Raw genomic sequence first — 14,640 nt, 5'->3', positions numbered from 1 at the left:
ACAAAATATTTTTGAGTTTGTACAGTCAAAGGTAGACACTGCTATTTTTTTGAACACACCCCTTTCAACTAATTGCCCAATTGCACAGCCTTAAGCGCGTGCATATCATGAATGCTGGGTCTTGTTTGTTTTCTGACAATCTACTGAACCTACTGGTAACTTGTTTGCCACTTAGCAATAAAAAATATACTAAAAACCTTGATTATTCTGGTTAGTCACATTGTACTGCTATTATTTTGAACAATACTGTATGTATTCCCGCTGGTGTACCGTATTGTCATGTAGCAGATGCGACATACCATTGTTTTTTTATCCACCACTCTCTTGCCATCACCATTATAGCTTACAGGGAATCCAAAGTGCACCCAAACACCAGACCTGTTGGTTATTGGAGGATCTTCTATTTCTGGTCTGTTAAACGCTTTAGCCATTTTGCAACGAGCCTTCAGCGCTTACTGAGTGAGCGAGCGCCTGACTGAGTAGCCTAACATAAACATATAAGTTGGTGTTTTTTTCTTCATCGGGGGTGTCAGGGGCGTTGCCTGTTACGTCGTTTGGGTTATTGGGCTACCTTGTTGAACGCATATCATTATATTTCACTTTTTTTTTTTTTTCAAATATATAATTAATTAGTCCAACGAACCATTCGGTACATAATGCGTACCGCGTACCGAATCGAAAGCCTCGTACCGAATGGTTCAATACAAATACGCGTATCGTTACACCCCTAGTATAAAAATATATATATATATTAAATAAACAAATACTGGTCTTAAATTTAAGAATACCATGCTACTGGAAATGTTGACAATATCACTACATTTAGCCAGTTTTAATTCCGAACAAAGCACAAGACATTTTCTCACCTCTGTTCTGCATGGTCCTTCTAGAGTAACGGCGACTTGGTCTTCTTTCAAATGAGATAGAACGTCTAGCTTTGTTGGCCTTAGTTGTCTGATATTCTGTCTTCCCACTTCCCACAAATAAAAGAAATTAACGTCAGTTACACACATACCTTTAAAACTTTCTTGATAAATCCCTGCTGACTCGATAAGACTGCAGACATTTACTTTTACAGGTAGAGTAATGGAAGTCTAATAATGTCTGAAAGAGAAAAGCCACTGTACTTTGGAGGATAAGAAAACCAACCAGCATTAGCGAACAATAACAAAATAAAAAAAATAAAACCACAACAAAAAAAATGAAATCAAAGATACTTGAATTCATCGATGTAAAAAAATAGGTTCATTCTGGAGCAAGGACAAGTTTTAAAATGAGCGCAGGCAAACAAAAAGCCTGGCCAACAGGGAGCTGAACTGGACAGCGTCAAAGCCTGGGCTGGCAGCTGCTGATAACATACAATTCCATAGTAAGGACAACCAAAACAAACACACACACACAGACTATGCCACGATTTACAACTTAGCAGATATTGTGAGGACCTATGAAAAACAGGAAGTCTAATCTCAATCCAGAGAAAAAGAAAATTACATTCAAGTGACCACTGGACATGATTAGAAAGGGTTTATATTAAAATCAAAAGAGTACATGTGCCCATTGCAGATGTAATAGTAGAGATGTAACATTTTTAAGAGCTTCAAATAAACTAGATCCAGGAAAGTTTATTAACACCATTATTAAATGTGACATGGCAATGGGCATTGACATTCAACTGATGGTTTTAGTGTGTGCTAACTTTTAGTAATTGTCAGAAGTCTTTAGGTTTTTTTTTCTGTTTCATTATCTCCCAGACACTCATGATGGACAAATGATTAATGGACTTTAGAAAAAGTGACCTGTATCTGAAACGTGAGCCCATGCGGATGAATCCAGAGCGGTTTGAACTCTTCTGGACCGGGCCACGTAAGCGGAAGAAGGCATGGTGCTCTATGGCACACTTCCACAGATGCTTGCATGCCTTCGGATGGTCCATGTGGAAGACGAACGTGTGCTCCTGCTCTTTCCCCTACGGCAGAGGTCAAAATGTAAGAGCAATTTATTACTAACTTGTCCTCTGGTGTTACAAAAGGAAGGAATGCATAAACAAATGTAAAATCAAGAATATGCAGAAAAATGTTGTTTAGAACATAATTCTGTTACCATTTGCCATGCATTGTACAGCTGAACGACTGAAGCTGAAAAAAAATCATAATTTGTGTTCTACTAAAGAAACAAAGTCATCTACATCTTGGATGCCCTGGCCCAATAAACATCTAATAATCATTTTTGGGTGAACTATCCCTTTAACCACCAAGAAAGGCTTAAACACTAGACATGACACCTTTGTTACATTATTAACAGAAGCTAATTTGAACTATCCATAGAAGTTACCTTTCAGGGTACAAAATTTTTTAAAACTACTTTAGCCATTTTACACACAGTACATACAGACTTCTTGTGCATGTTTACAGGGCTGCACAATGTGGCAAACATTGCTATTATAAAAAAAAAAAAAAACAACAAAAAAAAACAATACACATTGTGTCATGAGTCATGATTGACATTGTTATTGTATATTTTCAAACTTAGAGTGATGGGCAGTTCACAGCTCCAGTCATTTATAAAGTGTGAAGTGTTTCAGATGCCAGGCATGCCTGAAGGGAGACTGTCATTTATTAATTCAAGCTGGAGAGATGCCAACAGTCTCAGCAAGAGCACACACACACTCAAAAAAAGTGGTTTGTTCCTGGATGCAGGAAGACACATGATTCACATCACAATAGAAAACGCATCCTACATCTTATTTTTACCATAAACAGGTCCTAATACACCTCAAATAACTTTGGGACCACCTGCACACCTACCAACTGCTTTTAAACTTGATAGCTATGTACGAACAAAACAATCATTAGAACATTCAGAAGTGGTGACAGGAGATACATTTATGGAGCATGTTAATACCAGCTTTAAACCACATTCGAGTTAAGAGTGTGCATTCTGTTTGTGATCACCCCTGACAAGCAGACGATGTGTGAACCTGTACATGCGTGCGTGTCTGTGTGGGTGAGATGTGTCTTTACCTCTTCTGTCTCCTGCATTACCTGTTCATCATCCTCCACTACCACCAGGGTGAGTTTGCTTTTCCTAAAGTCCAGACGCGTGATCTTGGGCCTGTGCAGACAATCAGTTTGCTATAGATAAAATGACCATTGACATCACAGTATATGCATCTCAGAATATTTTACTTAAACACATTTAACATTATTTATGTTTGTTTTATATGTATCGAAATTACTTTATGTATCAACATCTCAACAATAATGTGTTTAAAGATAGACAGATTACAGATTATTGTGGTAATACTTGCAACATCTATACAGTGAAAGTGCTAAATAACGTTTTTAGTCTTTCCTGTGATGGGGCAGTCCAGAGAGAGGAGACAAAAGTTTGTTTTAAGTTAAATGTCAGACGTAGTATATTGTACAGCCTAAATAACAATAATAAATAAGAAAAAAGATTTAATGCATAATGTGGGATTTTTAATTCTAAACAAACCTGAAATACTCCAGTACTCTTATTTTGAAATGTCTCTGCTTTATTACTTCCAACAGTTGAGGGAGATCACATTAAGCCATTTCATAGTAACTGCTTTTCTGTCTCAAAATGTAAGACTTTTTTATACCATGTAATATATTTAAGACTTTTTATTACTTTATACTTTTTTTTCCACAATAAACTTCCGCTGTAAAGAGCTGGTGAAGGAGAACTTACCAGAAGAACAGACCAATCTTAGTTTCCCCCTCAAACACAAGCACTCCAGTGGGGGTCAAACCTAGGCTGTATTCATTTCCGTCCCGTGCCTGGAGGAACGCGGTAACATAAAGAACAGATAAGCTTCCGGATAAATACCCAGATTGAAGACAGCCTCTCCCCTCAAAATCCTGATTTCAACAAACTTGCATGTTTCAAATGCATACCTTGACCATATGCATGTCCACCCCATACATCTCCAGCCATTTGGCCTTATTCAGGTAGTTTATCTCAGCTTGTGCTGGCGTCTGACCCCTGCGACATCAGCAAAAAAACAGGGTTAAGTAAAATCGAAAGAAAATAAAACAACCCAAGCTGCTGCACATCCTGCTGTAGATTATAGCTTGTCAAGGTTATAGTGATGGGTCATAAATCAGATAAAAAAAAAGTGTTCAGGGTCAACAGCAGAGCTTTGGTTGAGGAGACGGAAGAGGTGATGACCCACACATTGAACTAAAACTCCTTTACGTTTATATTTCCTCTCTAAGCACTTACTTAGGAGTCGTTATGTGCAGATAGGTACGTTTTTATAGAATGAGCTCCCTTATACATACCGGCACTCCTTCCATGCATTGTAGATGGCTGCTTCCATTTCTTCTGTCTGGTCTGAGATGAAGCGGAATTCTGACACCAGGTCAAGTCTGTGTTCAGCAGGGTCACAATCCCCCAATTCAGCTGAAAGATACAGGTTAGCATTTACATGAATACATTTTAAAACATTAAACATCAATCAATCTATTTAATGTAAAAAAAAAAAAAAAAACTTAATTATGTAGTGAAGCAACTCCATTTGTCCGTGAACAAGTATGATATACTAGTTTTGAAGGATGAAATTGGAATTAGTTTATCTAGTTTGAGCATTCCAATCGCGAGCAGCAGCAGATTGAAAAGATGTAAGACCAAACGCAGAATTAGTTTTGGGAATGCTTAGTTGAAGATGAAGTGAGGACTGAGTGTTATATGTGACGGCCTTTGGCTGCAGCACGTGACCCAAGTAAGGAGGTGAGTGGCCGAGAAGTGTCTTGTAAATGAAGGTGAACCAGTGAATTTGTATGAAGATTGTGAAGGGAGGGCCAGTTAACAGATGAATATAAAGCACAGTGGTGTGTATTGAAGCGTGCATTTGTGGCAAACCTGACAGCAGAATGATAAAAAGCATCAAGTTTTGAAAGAGTGCAATTGCAAGCCACCTTGTATATAGTGTCTCCATAGACTAACATGGGTAGAATGGTCATTTGAATGAGAGTAAGTCTGGCAGAGGTGGTGAATGAAGAGCGGTTTCTGTAAAGGAAACCAAGCTTGGCTTTGACCTCTGATTACAGCTTTGATAATGGTGAAAGTTTCCAACCAGATGCCCAAGTAGTTATATGCAGTGACTTGTTCTAGAATAGCCCCCTTGCAGGTAGTGATGTTAAGGGCAGGAGGAGGCGTAGTACCCTTACGGTAAAACCACATTATTTTTGTTTTGGAGGTATTGAGAGCGAGTTTGAGATGTGTAAAAGACTGCTGTAGTTGGTAAAAGCTTTCTTGCAGGGTAGCTTGAACAGCCTCAGGGGAGGAACCTGAAGCATAAAGGATTGTATCATCAGCATATAAGTGGATGAGTGAGTCACCAACTGCCTGGGGAATGTTATTAATATTAATTAAGAAACGCGTAGGGCCAAGGATGGAGCCTTGGGGGACACCCCTGCAAACCAGGAGAGAATGGGAGAAGTGGTTTTCAAATCTTACACGTTGAACCCAGTGAGACAGATAATTTGAGAACCAAACCAGAGAGTGATCAGTGACACCATGCTGCTGAGTCTGTGGATGAGTGTATTGTGGTCCACAGAGTCAAAAGCTTTTGCAAGGTCAATGAAAATAGCAGCGCTGTGTTGTTTGTTATCTAACGCAGTTGTAATATCATTGAGCACTTTAGTGGTAGCTGTAACACAACCATATCCTGATCGGAATGCAGACTGTGCCCCAGAGTATTGCTGCCCCCGCAATGACGGGCAGCAATTTTAATGAAAAAGACGGCAAGATCATCTGACCCAGCTGCTTTGAAACATGTCAGGAAAAGCCCCTTAATACTTGATAACATGACCAAAACAGCATTAAAAAACTTTCTAAATGACAGGAGAGTGCTGAGCATTTTTGTAGAAGATCAGCGCACAGTAGGAAGAGGGGGATTAGGAGCCCTTTCTGATTCTGGATCTAAATTGATTTCAGGAAGCACAGTTCTGTCACTTACCCTGTAAAGCATACGAAGCCAACTCCACTGCTGTGTCGAATGGGCACTCTAACCTGGATTAAACACGGTGATCACAGTGTATTTAGACAAAGCCATCAGACGTTTAAGGTTTATAAAAGTGTTTTTCAAAGTACTTTAATACAGTGAGACATTTATGAAAGACTGTGTCAGATGTGAAAGGTTTTTTTAACAATATATCCAAACAACTTCTTTGGGTGGCCTGTATTTTTAAGAATGAAACTTTGTCAATGTAGACAACCCATTGCTCAAAAACAAATTTTATGTAGCCAACCGTTAAATAATACTCAGTCAAATATCATTAATTTTTAACATTCACAACAAAAATTCAAAATATATTGCCACTTACTTCCCACTGAGAATGTCCTGCTTTAACTGTAGGACAAAAAGGTATCTACAAAACAATGAAGATGAAAGGAGTGAGTACAACAGTTGCATGAATATTAGTAGATTGATTATGATACAAACAGGATGAACCTTGTTAGCTCCTCGTGCAAGTTGTTGGGCTCTGAGGAGTAGAACTTTACTCTCATATGGAGGCAATATGGTGGTCCAACTGAATCAAGACAAAAAGCAGAGAACATAACAGATGTGGTCAGCAAAAAGCCTTACTAGAAATGGTCAGGTTTTTAGTGCACAAATATACAGCTTATTGTGATGTAAAAAGTATTGCGGCTAAACATTTCAGAAAGAATGTCATGTAAGTGATGAAATACAGTTTCATTTTCATGGTTCATTATTACCTGCCCTTCACAGACATAGTTAAGCATTAACTTTATTCAAACCGCTATTTCTGAGAGCACCAAGGAAGAATAACTAAAACATTGCTCTGTTATAAAGACTTGTGAGCTGCCTACAGGGGCGTAGCCATCTTTTCAGAAGTAAGGGGGGCAGAAATGACTCACACACGCGTGCACCACACGTGGGTGTGTGTGTGTGTGTGTGTGTGTGTATGTGTGTACTTGTTTTTCTATTCTGGTGGGGACTTAAACCTGAATATACACAGACTCATGGGGACTTGTGTCACGGTGGGGACCTAAATTGAGGTCCCCACTGGTAAACAAGCTAATAAATTACACAGAATGAAGTTTCTTGAAAATCTAAAAATGCAGAAAGTTTCCTGTGAGGGTTAGGTTTAGGGGTAGGGTTGGTGTAGGGCGATAGAAAATACGGTCTGTACAGTATAAAAACCATTACACCTATGGAGAGTCCCCACAAGGATAGCTGACCAGACGTGTGTGTGTGTGTGTGTGTGTGTGTGTGTGTGTGTAATCAATACTGCTCCTATAATCAAACCTCTCCCAAACAGCATTTATCAAGAAGTGAGCACAGTAGTAAGAACAGTATTTTACTTACTTTTGACTTGCTTTTTGATGCTCTTGGTGACATCAAGCCAGTGCTGTAAATTGAAGTAAATGAAACATTTCACATGTTTGGGTTGTGGAGAACCTTAAGTTTGCTGCATATATTATATATAAAGTAAAAATGGGAATTCATGAGCCAATTTGGCTGGTGGGCAAAAATTGTATTTCTACTCTGGTTTGAAAACGCCAGAAAATTCTGTCCCGTCTATTGAGCTGGGCTGCTCTAACAGGGTGATGTATGAACAATGTGGAGGGAGGGATTGAGGAGACACTGATGGAAGAATAGTGTGTCTCAACCTCTCCCACACATTCCTCACACCCTCTTCCCTCCCTCTTTCTGTTCTACACATAAGACTCTGCACTAGCCTGAGCCCTGTCTGCTACTCTTTGCACATTCAACTATTTATTCCTCTTAAAGATACATAGCTGTCAATAAACAGTTTATCAGAATATGAGTCCCTAATTCATTTTTAATTAGTTGAACAGAAGTTATTAAATAACCATTGCAAATACTGAAAAAGAACCATCGGAAAAGTTAATGGAAAAAAAGATCAGCTCCTGATATTTATTGACTGTGCAGTAACAATGTTTCTACAATGCAAGCTGGGAATGCAATAAATGCAAATGCAATTAATTTAGCTAGGTGCATCAATGAAAACAGCATCCAGACAGCCAAAACTTCTGGGAGTTGTGTTTGATTCAAAGCACATCATGAAGACCCAGTCATGACTCATGAGTATTTGTAATCAACATCAGGCAGAGGGTTCAGTTAAGAATGCACGTCACAGCTCTCTTTGACTCACTTCACTGGCTACCAGTTGCTGCCTGAATACATTTTAGTAAGCCCCCTTACTCCTCAGCAAATCAACTCTGTAAAGGTATTCCGTATTTGTATGTAGCTTTGGATACAAGTGTAAACCATATTAATAAATGAAAATAAAAGTCAAGCTTACTACAACATAAGTTTATTGCAGGTAACGACAGAGGCGTTCTAGTTTTATCATGATGCAACCATCCACACTGGAGGTGAGCAAGTGTTGACTATTTGAACAGAACAGGCCCATCAATCAGATCAAATCATCTGATATATCAAAGCACATATTGTATTCACTATCTAGAAATCCTTTTGCTCCTACTGGTACTTGTGCTGAATCCATGAAGCGCAGGCCAAAGTAATCCTTCTCCACAACGTCCAAGTGATACATGATCTGTTCAAACAGCTCTGCACCTTTGGCTTTTTTCTGGAAAGAGAGAGAGAGAGAGAGAGAGAGAGAGAGAGAGAGAGAGAGATAATTATTTAAATCCTTACAGTCTAGTGCCTTGCATGATTAACTTTTAAACTGATATTAACAGTGTAATATTAAACAAAGTTCTTTGTTTTTTTCTTTTCTTTTTTATAACCAAGTATGTTTACTGGAACTACATGTACTGGCTGGCAATAGCACTGATACAGCAGGTCAGTGGATAAGGTCTTGGCCAAGTAGGTCAATCTAACATTGACTACTGCCCATTTTTCTCTGTTCCAAACATCCAGATCAAAAACTCTGTTCTTTTTTTCCATTTAACTAGAAACACTCCATCTGTCTATTGGATATAAACTTAAATATTAAAGGGTTAGTTCACCCAAAAATGAAAATTAGGCCATAAATAACTCACCCTCAAGGCATCCTAGGTGTATGACTTTCTTCTTTCAGATGAATCCAGTTGAGGTTGTATTAACAATTGTCTTTGATCTTTCAAGCTGTTTAATGGCACTCAGCAGGTGCTGCACTGCATCAGTCCAAATGAAGTGAAATAAAAAGCACCCATCAATTAAAAAATAATTCATATTTTTCATATAGCGAATTGATGCGTTTTTGAAAGAAAGCAAAGTGTCCTTATTTTAGCAAAGGAAAACCTCTTGGCTTATATCGAAATCCTCTGACATTCTTCTTTACAAATCCTCATTCTGTACTTCTAATTAGTCATTGTTGTTTTGTTTTGATCTCTCCTCTGCTCTTCCACATTCATCACTTCTCAGCAGCGCATGCGCAACGCCGACCTCATACATCTACCTGGAGCTGCTTCCATGTACAACTGTTGGTGCAAGCTAGATTATTATTAAACATTTTAAATATTTATTTAACACTTTATTTTACTTCTTTTGTACTGATGCATGATGCAATTTTTTTACACAGCTCTGACTGGATTTGTCTGAAAGAAGAAAGTCATATACACCTAGGAATCCTTGAGGGTGAGTGATTTATGGCCTAATTTTCTTTTATGGGTGAACTAACCCTTTAATGTAAAACATTTCAATTTCCAAACTGCAGGAAGAGCTCTCCTGGTCTTTCTCTGTCTGAATAAGCCTTAACAGCTCAAACTCTTGACTTCAATCGTGCCTGATTTCATATGATACTGCATCCTGTTAAGCCAGTGATACAGTCACATTCTAGCGTAACAATGGAGGATGCCCCTGACCCATGACCAGCAAAGACAGAAACAAAAAGAACATTTCAAACATTTCGCAAGGTTGGTTTTAAGCAGGGATGCACCGATCATGATTTTTCTTGGCCGATTTTTTACAAGCAAACTGGCCGATTCCGATACCCTTTTTTTGTCTTTAAGCAACAAACAAGAAATAAGGAAAGTGTGCATAAACAAGATGTTGATTTGGTATTTAATAGGCCGAACTGGCTTTTGGCTATTGAAAACAATAACCATAACCATCTGAAATTAACGGCAGTAACTGCACAGTAAGTAGCCTACATTCAATACACACATAGATGGTATAGACATCAGCATTTAGGTTTTGTTTTTGAATTGGGTTGAAACTACATAGAACTGTCCTTGTAACCATGTGAAATTAAAAAGGCAACAACTGCATAGTTCTACAATCCAAACAACACACATTCAATAAGATGTTTCTTAATCAGCATTTAGTATTTTAGTTTTTACATTTGGTTTTAAATTAAAATAAAAAGCTAAATAAAAATATGCTCTATAAATAAATTATTCCAAAATACTAAAATCAAATAATGTTGGTGCGAATAAAACAAAGATGCAAAGTGTTTCTTTCATCCAAAAATAGGGTAATGAATGATTCACATCTACATTTTTTTTTACTTGAGCTAATGAAAAATAAATAACTATTGTCTCAAGTTAAAAAATATAGATGTGAATCATTACCCTAAAATATTTTAATTGGATGAATGAAACACTTTTTTTCAGTGTGCTACAGCAGGTGATTTTTAAATAAAATTAAGTCAATGTAATTTTAAAGTAAAATAAAAATAATCATCTATACAGAACTGACGTTTACTTCTTGTTTTTAAACGTGACATGCAAATTCTACTTTACAAAAAAAAAAAATTTTGTCACAGTTTAGTCCCTTTCGTTGAGCTGAACATCCCTTCACTGTCTCTTGTGCAGGGCGTGGACAGGTACAGTACACTCACACAACTTCAGAGAGCGCAGGAAAGGGGCTCTTAAGTGCTGCAGTTGACTGCTCGCTTCCTGCTATCGGTGCCTCAGATGATTAGCGCTGCACTTCCAGTGCTGAACGGCTGCCCATGTCTTGCCCACAGATTTCGAAATACATCCACACAAATTACATGAAAGCGAATGATTACAATGTAGTCTGTGCACGTGGGCGCATTTCCGGAAAAATGTGCTTAAAAAAAATAAATAAAATAAAAAGACCATAAAACGGCCGATGGGCCGATTTCTGTTCCAAAAATATTCCTTCCGGTTTGCCACAAGTTTCGGAAATTTTTTTTCGAGTATGGCTCTGTGTGACGTTAAATGGAGCAGAATTTCCTTATATGGGTCCTAAGGGCACTTCTCCCGGAAGAGCACGCACTCCCGTAGAGCAGAGCAATGAGAGCACAACAGACGTTCACTGATCAGAGCGAGAGCGTCGCGAAATGTCACAAAAGGAGTGTGTTTTTGGTTGCCAGGGCAAGACAACCCTGCACAGATTACCAAAAAAAAAAAACAGCATTAAGGGACCAGTGGATGGAGTTTATTTTTACAGAGCATCAACGGAGTTGTGCAAGTGTTTGTGTTTGTTCCCTGCATTTCGAAGATGCTTGTTTTACAAACAAGGCCCAGTTAGACGCCGGATTTGCACATCATTTATTTCTTAAGGATAATGCAGTCCCAACAAAAAAGGGTCACGATCGTGTGTTGGAACCGCATGCGGTGAGTAAAACTGCTTCAAATATCTCTGTGTTGTTAACTTAGCTATCAGTGTGTAAGCACATCAAGTAAACAACATGCGATGTTGGCATAAAACTGCACTTTCCACATGTAAAGTTACAGCTTAAAAAAAAAAAAGACGACAAAGTGGAACTTAGTCATTTTCCAAAACCGCTAAACAAATATATACAGTTTCAGTACATACCACATAGAGACGTCGTAGCTGATGCGGCTCTTGTTAAATTTCAGCCTCTGGATCTGATTCTGGATCATAAATATACGCTGAATCTGACTGTTAGCCATGGTTTGTTTTGGATGATGGTTTTTTCCTCACTGTAATGTCACAGCTTCCAAACGCTCTCAACGCAAAAGCTTACTCGCGCGCGTGATTCTTTAGCTCCGCCCACACGTCACGCCTCCAGCCGGTCGTGTTTTTCCGGGAAAAATCGGTACAGACAATCTTTCTCTTATGAATATAATAAAACTAAAGACTTTTTGGAGTTATGAAGGATGCAGTACTACTCTATAGGTACTTAAGATTAACAGGATATTGAGTGAAAACAAGCATTTCAACCCCTCTTTAAGCAAAAACTGGCCGGTTCCGATTTATGGCTGGTCAACCGATGCATCCCTAGTTTTAAGCAAGTGATAAATGTTACTACTTGAAGCGATTACCAAAAGGGCCATTTAGTGGACTGTCTGATGTAAATCAAAGAGAGTTATAAAGTTTAAATTTCTTGTTTTCAGAAGACCCAAGATAAAAAACCACCTTTATCTTTGGCATACTCTATTTTAAATACACTGTTTAGTACTCAAAGTAGTATTTTATTGTCAGCTACATCCATGCTAGCATCTCCATGTATGAAAAAGAATGCTGACACACAAGTGTCTCTCCCAACTGTTCCACTCAGATTTGGGAAGACTGGTTTAGCTGTAGCCCAGGCGAACAGCACCGGATGCTCACGCAGGCCCCAGTGAGTTGGCATAGTGTACAAAGCATCCCAGTGAACTGCAAGAATGCAGACAAAGAGTCCATTGTGTGCTTGAGTGAACCTCAGGCTCAGGACTCACATTGTTCAGCTGAAGTTTTCCAGGCTGCTAGGCCAAAATACAGCCTTTGGAGGCGCAGTTACTTCCTCAGTGTGCTTCCAGCAAGCAGGACAGAAAGTAACACTTGGTTCGATTGCTTGTTCTGAACCTGTATCTACCACCCTCGCTCAGGTTTAACATGTTTATATGCTAATAGTTGTGAATAACAAATAACAAAACAAGAAAATCTGAGAAGTTGCACATATAGGCTATGTTTGCACTGTAAAATTTTTGGGATTGACAACCACATTTACTTACAGGTGTCTCAAAATGTCCAGTTCAAACAATGATTTACGGTAGCATCTCAAATACTGTCTGTGTGAATGTGCAGTTGGAGTCAAGCCTGTATTCCTGACCACTAACCATAGTCTGCGTAGTTAACGCGGAAAAAAGTGTTTATCGATAGAGATTTTGCTATATCGTGTATTCTGCAATATGTAAATATATCTGCGTAACATAGTAGGGGAGTGCTTTAATCTTTACCGGTATTATGTTGATACATGATATAGATTTTGCTATACCGTGGATACCATTATATATTCATGAATTACAATTTTGCATTTCTATAGTTTTTTTTTTTTTTTTTTTTGTGGTAATAACAGTAATTGTTGCAAATTGTTTTATTTAGACTATAAGTCTATGATAATTACTGACTTCAAACAACATGCATTTAGCTAATAAATATTTTTGATAGACAATATACCTTGTTGGGAATGCACTGCTTGCTTGGCGGCGGAACAGTGAACAATGTCTTTACCGGGCACGATACTGCCGCGTCGCAACAGATTTTGTCTGTCTAGTGTCTCCAACGCTGTGTCAGTGCCTCATAAACTACTGTTGGGGATTTGTCGTGTCTTGCCGCAATGCCGCATCGATAGAATCATCACTGATTATAAGAAGTATTTTGTCACGTTGCGCTGCTCTCGTCCGTTAGACAGGGTGTATTAAGCCTTCTTATTTAGGCTACTTTCTTGTTTAACTGTATTATTTATTTGATATTTATTTTAGTGTTTTGCAGGATGCATATTCACTGACGGAAGTGCTATATAAATATATATACATACACACACACACACACACCTCAACACAGCACCACCAGTGGTTATTTGGTCCATTACCACCACGGTGGTAAAAATCTGCCACCATCACAGCTCTCTGCAATACAACTCTGCTTCTTCGATCGCACTTAGGGCTATGTAGAAATATAAATGGACGATGCATAGTTCTGCTCTAAGCATGAAAGTTACAAGTTTGTGAAATGACTTCCAGTGCTAGGTAAAGGTAAAGCAATTTATGAATATACTTAAGGTTCACACATACCAAAACAATGTATCTACACTAGACGCGAGCGGCACGATTAAGCAGCACAAATGTTTATAACATTGATAATCAGAAATGGTTAATGATATTGAAAATATTTTTCTCTACAAAAGGAGGACCAGCAGAAAAAGTTTGGAAACCACTGGCGTACTCAAAAACACAATATTTAATTTAATCAATAAAGGCCTACCTCATGTTGACATTTTTTGAGAAAAACGTCTTTCACGTCTATGTCCCGTCCGTCAATTTTCTAGTTATAATATTTTGCCTGTAATTGTTTTTCATCATAATCACAATATAATATCGATACCGCCTGGACAATGCAAAATATCATGATATCAATTTTATCTTATATCGCCCACCCCTAAAACGTAGTACTACTTAAAAGTTATATACACCTTGGAGTGACAAGTAAACATGCATGAATGAGAAAATAAAGAGTGGGACGCACTTGATAGTCATAAAGTGTAATAAGCAGTGAAAAAAATAACTCAATGCGGTGCTGACTGACACACACATTGAGAAAGTGCATCTCTCAGACAGTATGTGATCGCAAAAACAGATCTCTTTTGTGCTTGGTCAAATAGGCACAAAATTATGTCAAAATGGCCATCATGAGGAGCATTCATGTAAACACAGTCAGTTATGTGAAAATAAATGTAAGAGTAGGGCTGTGCAATTAATTGA

The 14,640-nt window shown here is 38.3% G+C and overlaps 1 protein-coding gene across 7 annotated transcripts in view; it reads right to left on the bottom strand.

The window, feature by feature from the left end:
* LOC113053215 (band 4.1-like protein 5) overlaps nucleotides 1–14,640 on the bottom strand; it is a 39,762-nt gene that overhangs the window by 20,916 nt on the left and 4,206 nt on the right. For 5 of the 7 annotated variants that reach the window (XM_026218058.1, XM_026218062.1, XM_026218065.1 and 2 more), the window contains exons 3-13: nucleotides 8,502–8,606; nucleotides 7,358–7,400; nucleotides 6,479–6,557; nucleotides 6,351–6,395; nucleotides 5,984–6,036; nucleotides 4,305–4,425; nucleotides 3,918–4,005; nucleotides 3,712–3,800; nucleotides 3,021–3,111; nucleotides 1,797–1,966; nucleotides 867–973 (exon numbers count right to left, since the gene is read on the bottom strand). In XM_026218058.1, coding sequence (XP_026073843.1) covers nucleotides 867–973; nucleotides 1,797–1,966; nucleotides 3,021–3,111; nucleotides 3,712–3,800; nucleotides 3,918–4,005; nucleotides 4,305–4,425; nucleotides 5,984–6,036; nucleotides 6,351–6,395; nucleotides 6,479–6,557; nucleotides 7,358–7,400; nucleotides 8,502–8,606 — 991 coding nt within the window. The remainder of the gene's footprint in view (nucleotides 1–866; nucleotides 974–1,796; nucleotides 1,967–3,020; nucleotides 3,112–3,711; nucleotides 3,801–3,917; nucleotides 4,006–4,304; nucleotides 4,426–5,983; nucleotides 6,037–6,350; nucleotides 6,396–6,478; nucleotides 6,558–7,357; nucleotides 7,401–8,501; nucleotides 8,607–14,640) is intronic. The other 2 variants (XM_026218063.1, XM_026218064.1) reach the window with 2 other exon arrangements.

The sequence above is a fragment of the Carassius auratus genome, chromosome 34 (genome assembly GCF_003368295.1).
Source record: "Carassius auratus strain Wakin chromosome 34, ASM336829v1, whole genome shotgun sequence".
In the NCBI taxonomy this organism is placed as follows: domain Eukaryota; kingdom Metazoa; phylum Chordata; class Actinopteri; order Cypriniformes; family Cyprinidae; genus Carassius; species Carassius auratus.
The sequence above is the reverse complement of the archived record's forward strand: the minus strand, read 5'-3'. Positions and strand labels throughout refer to the sequence as shown.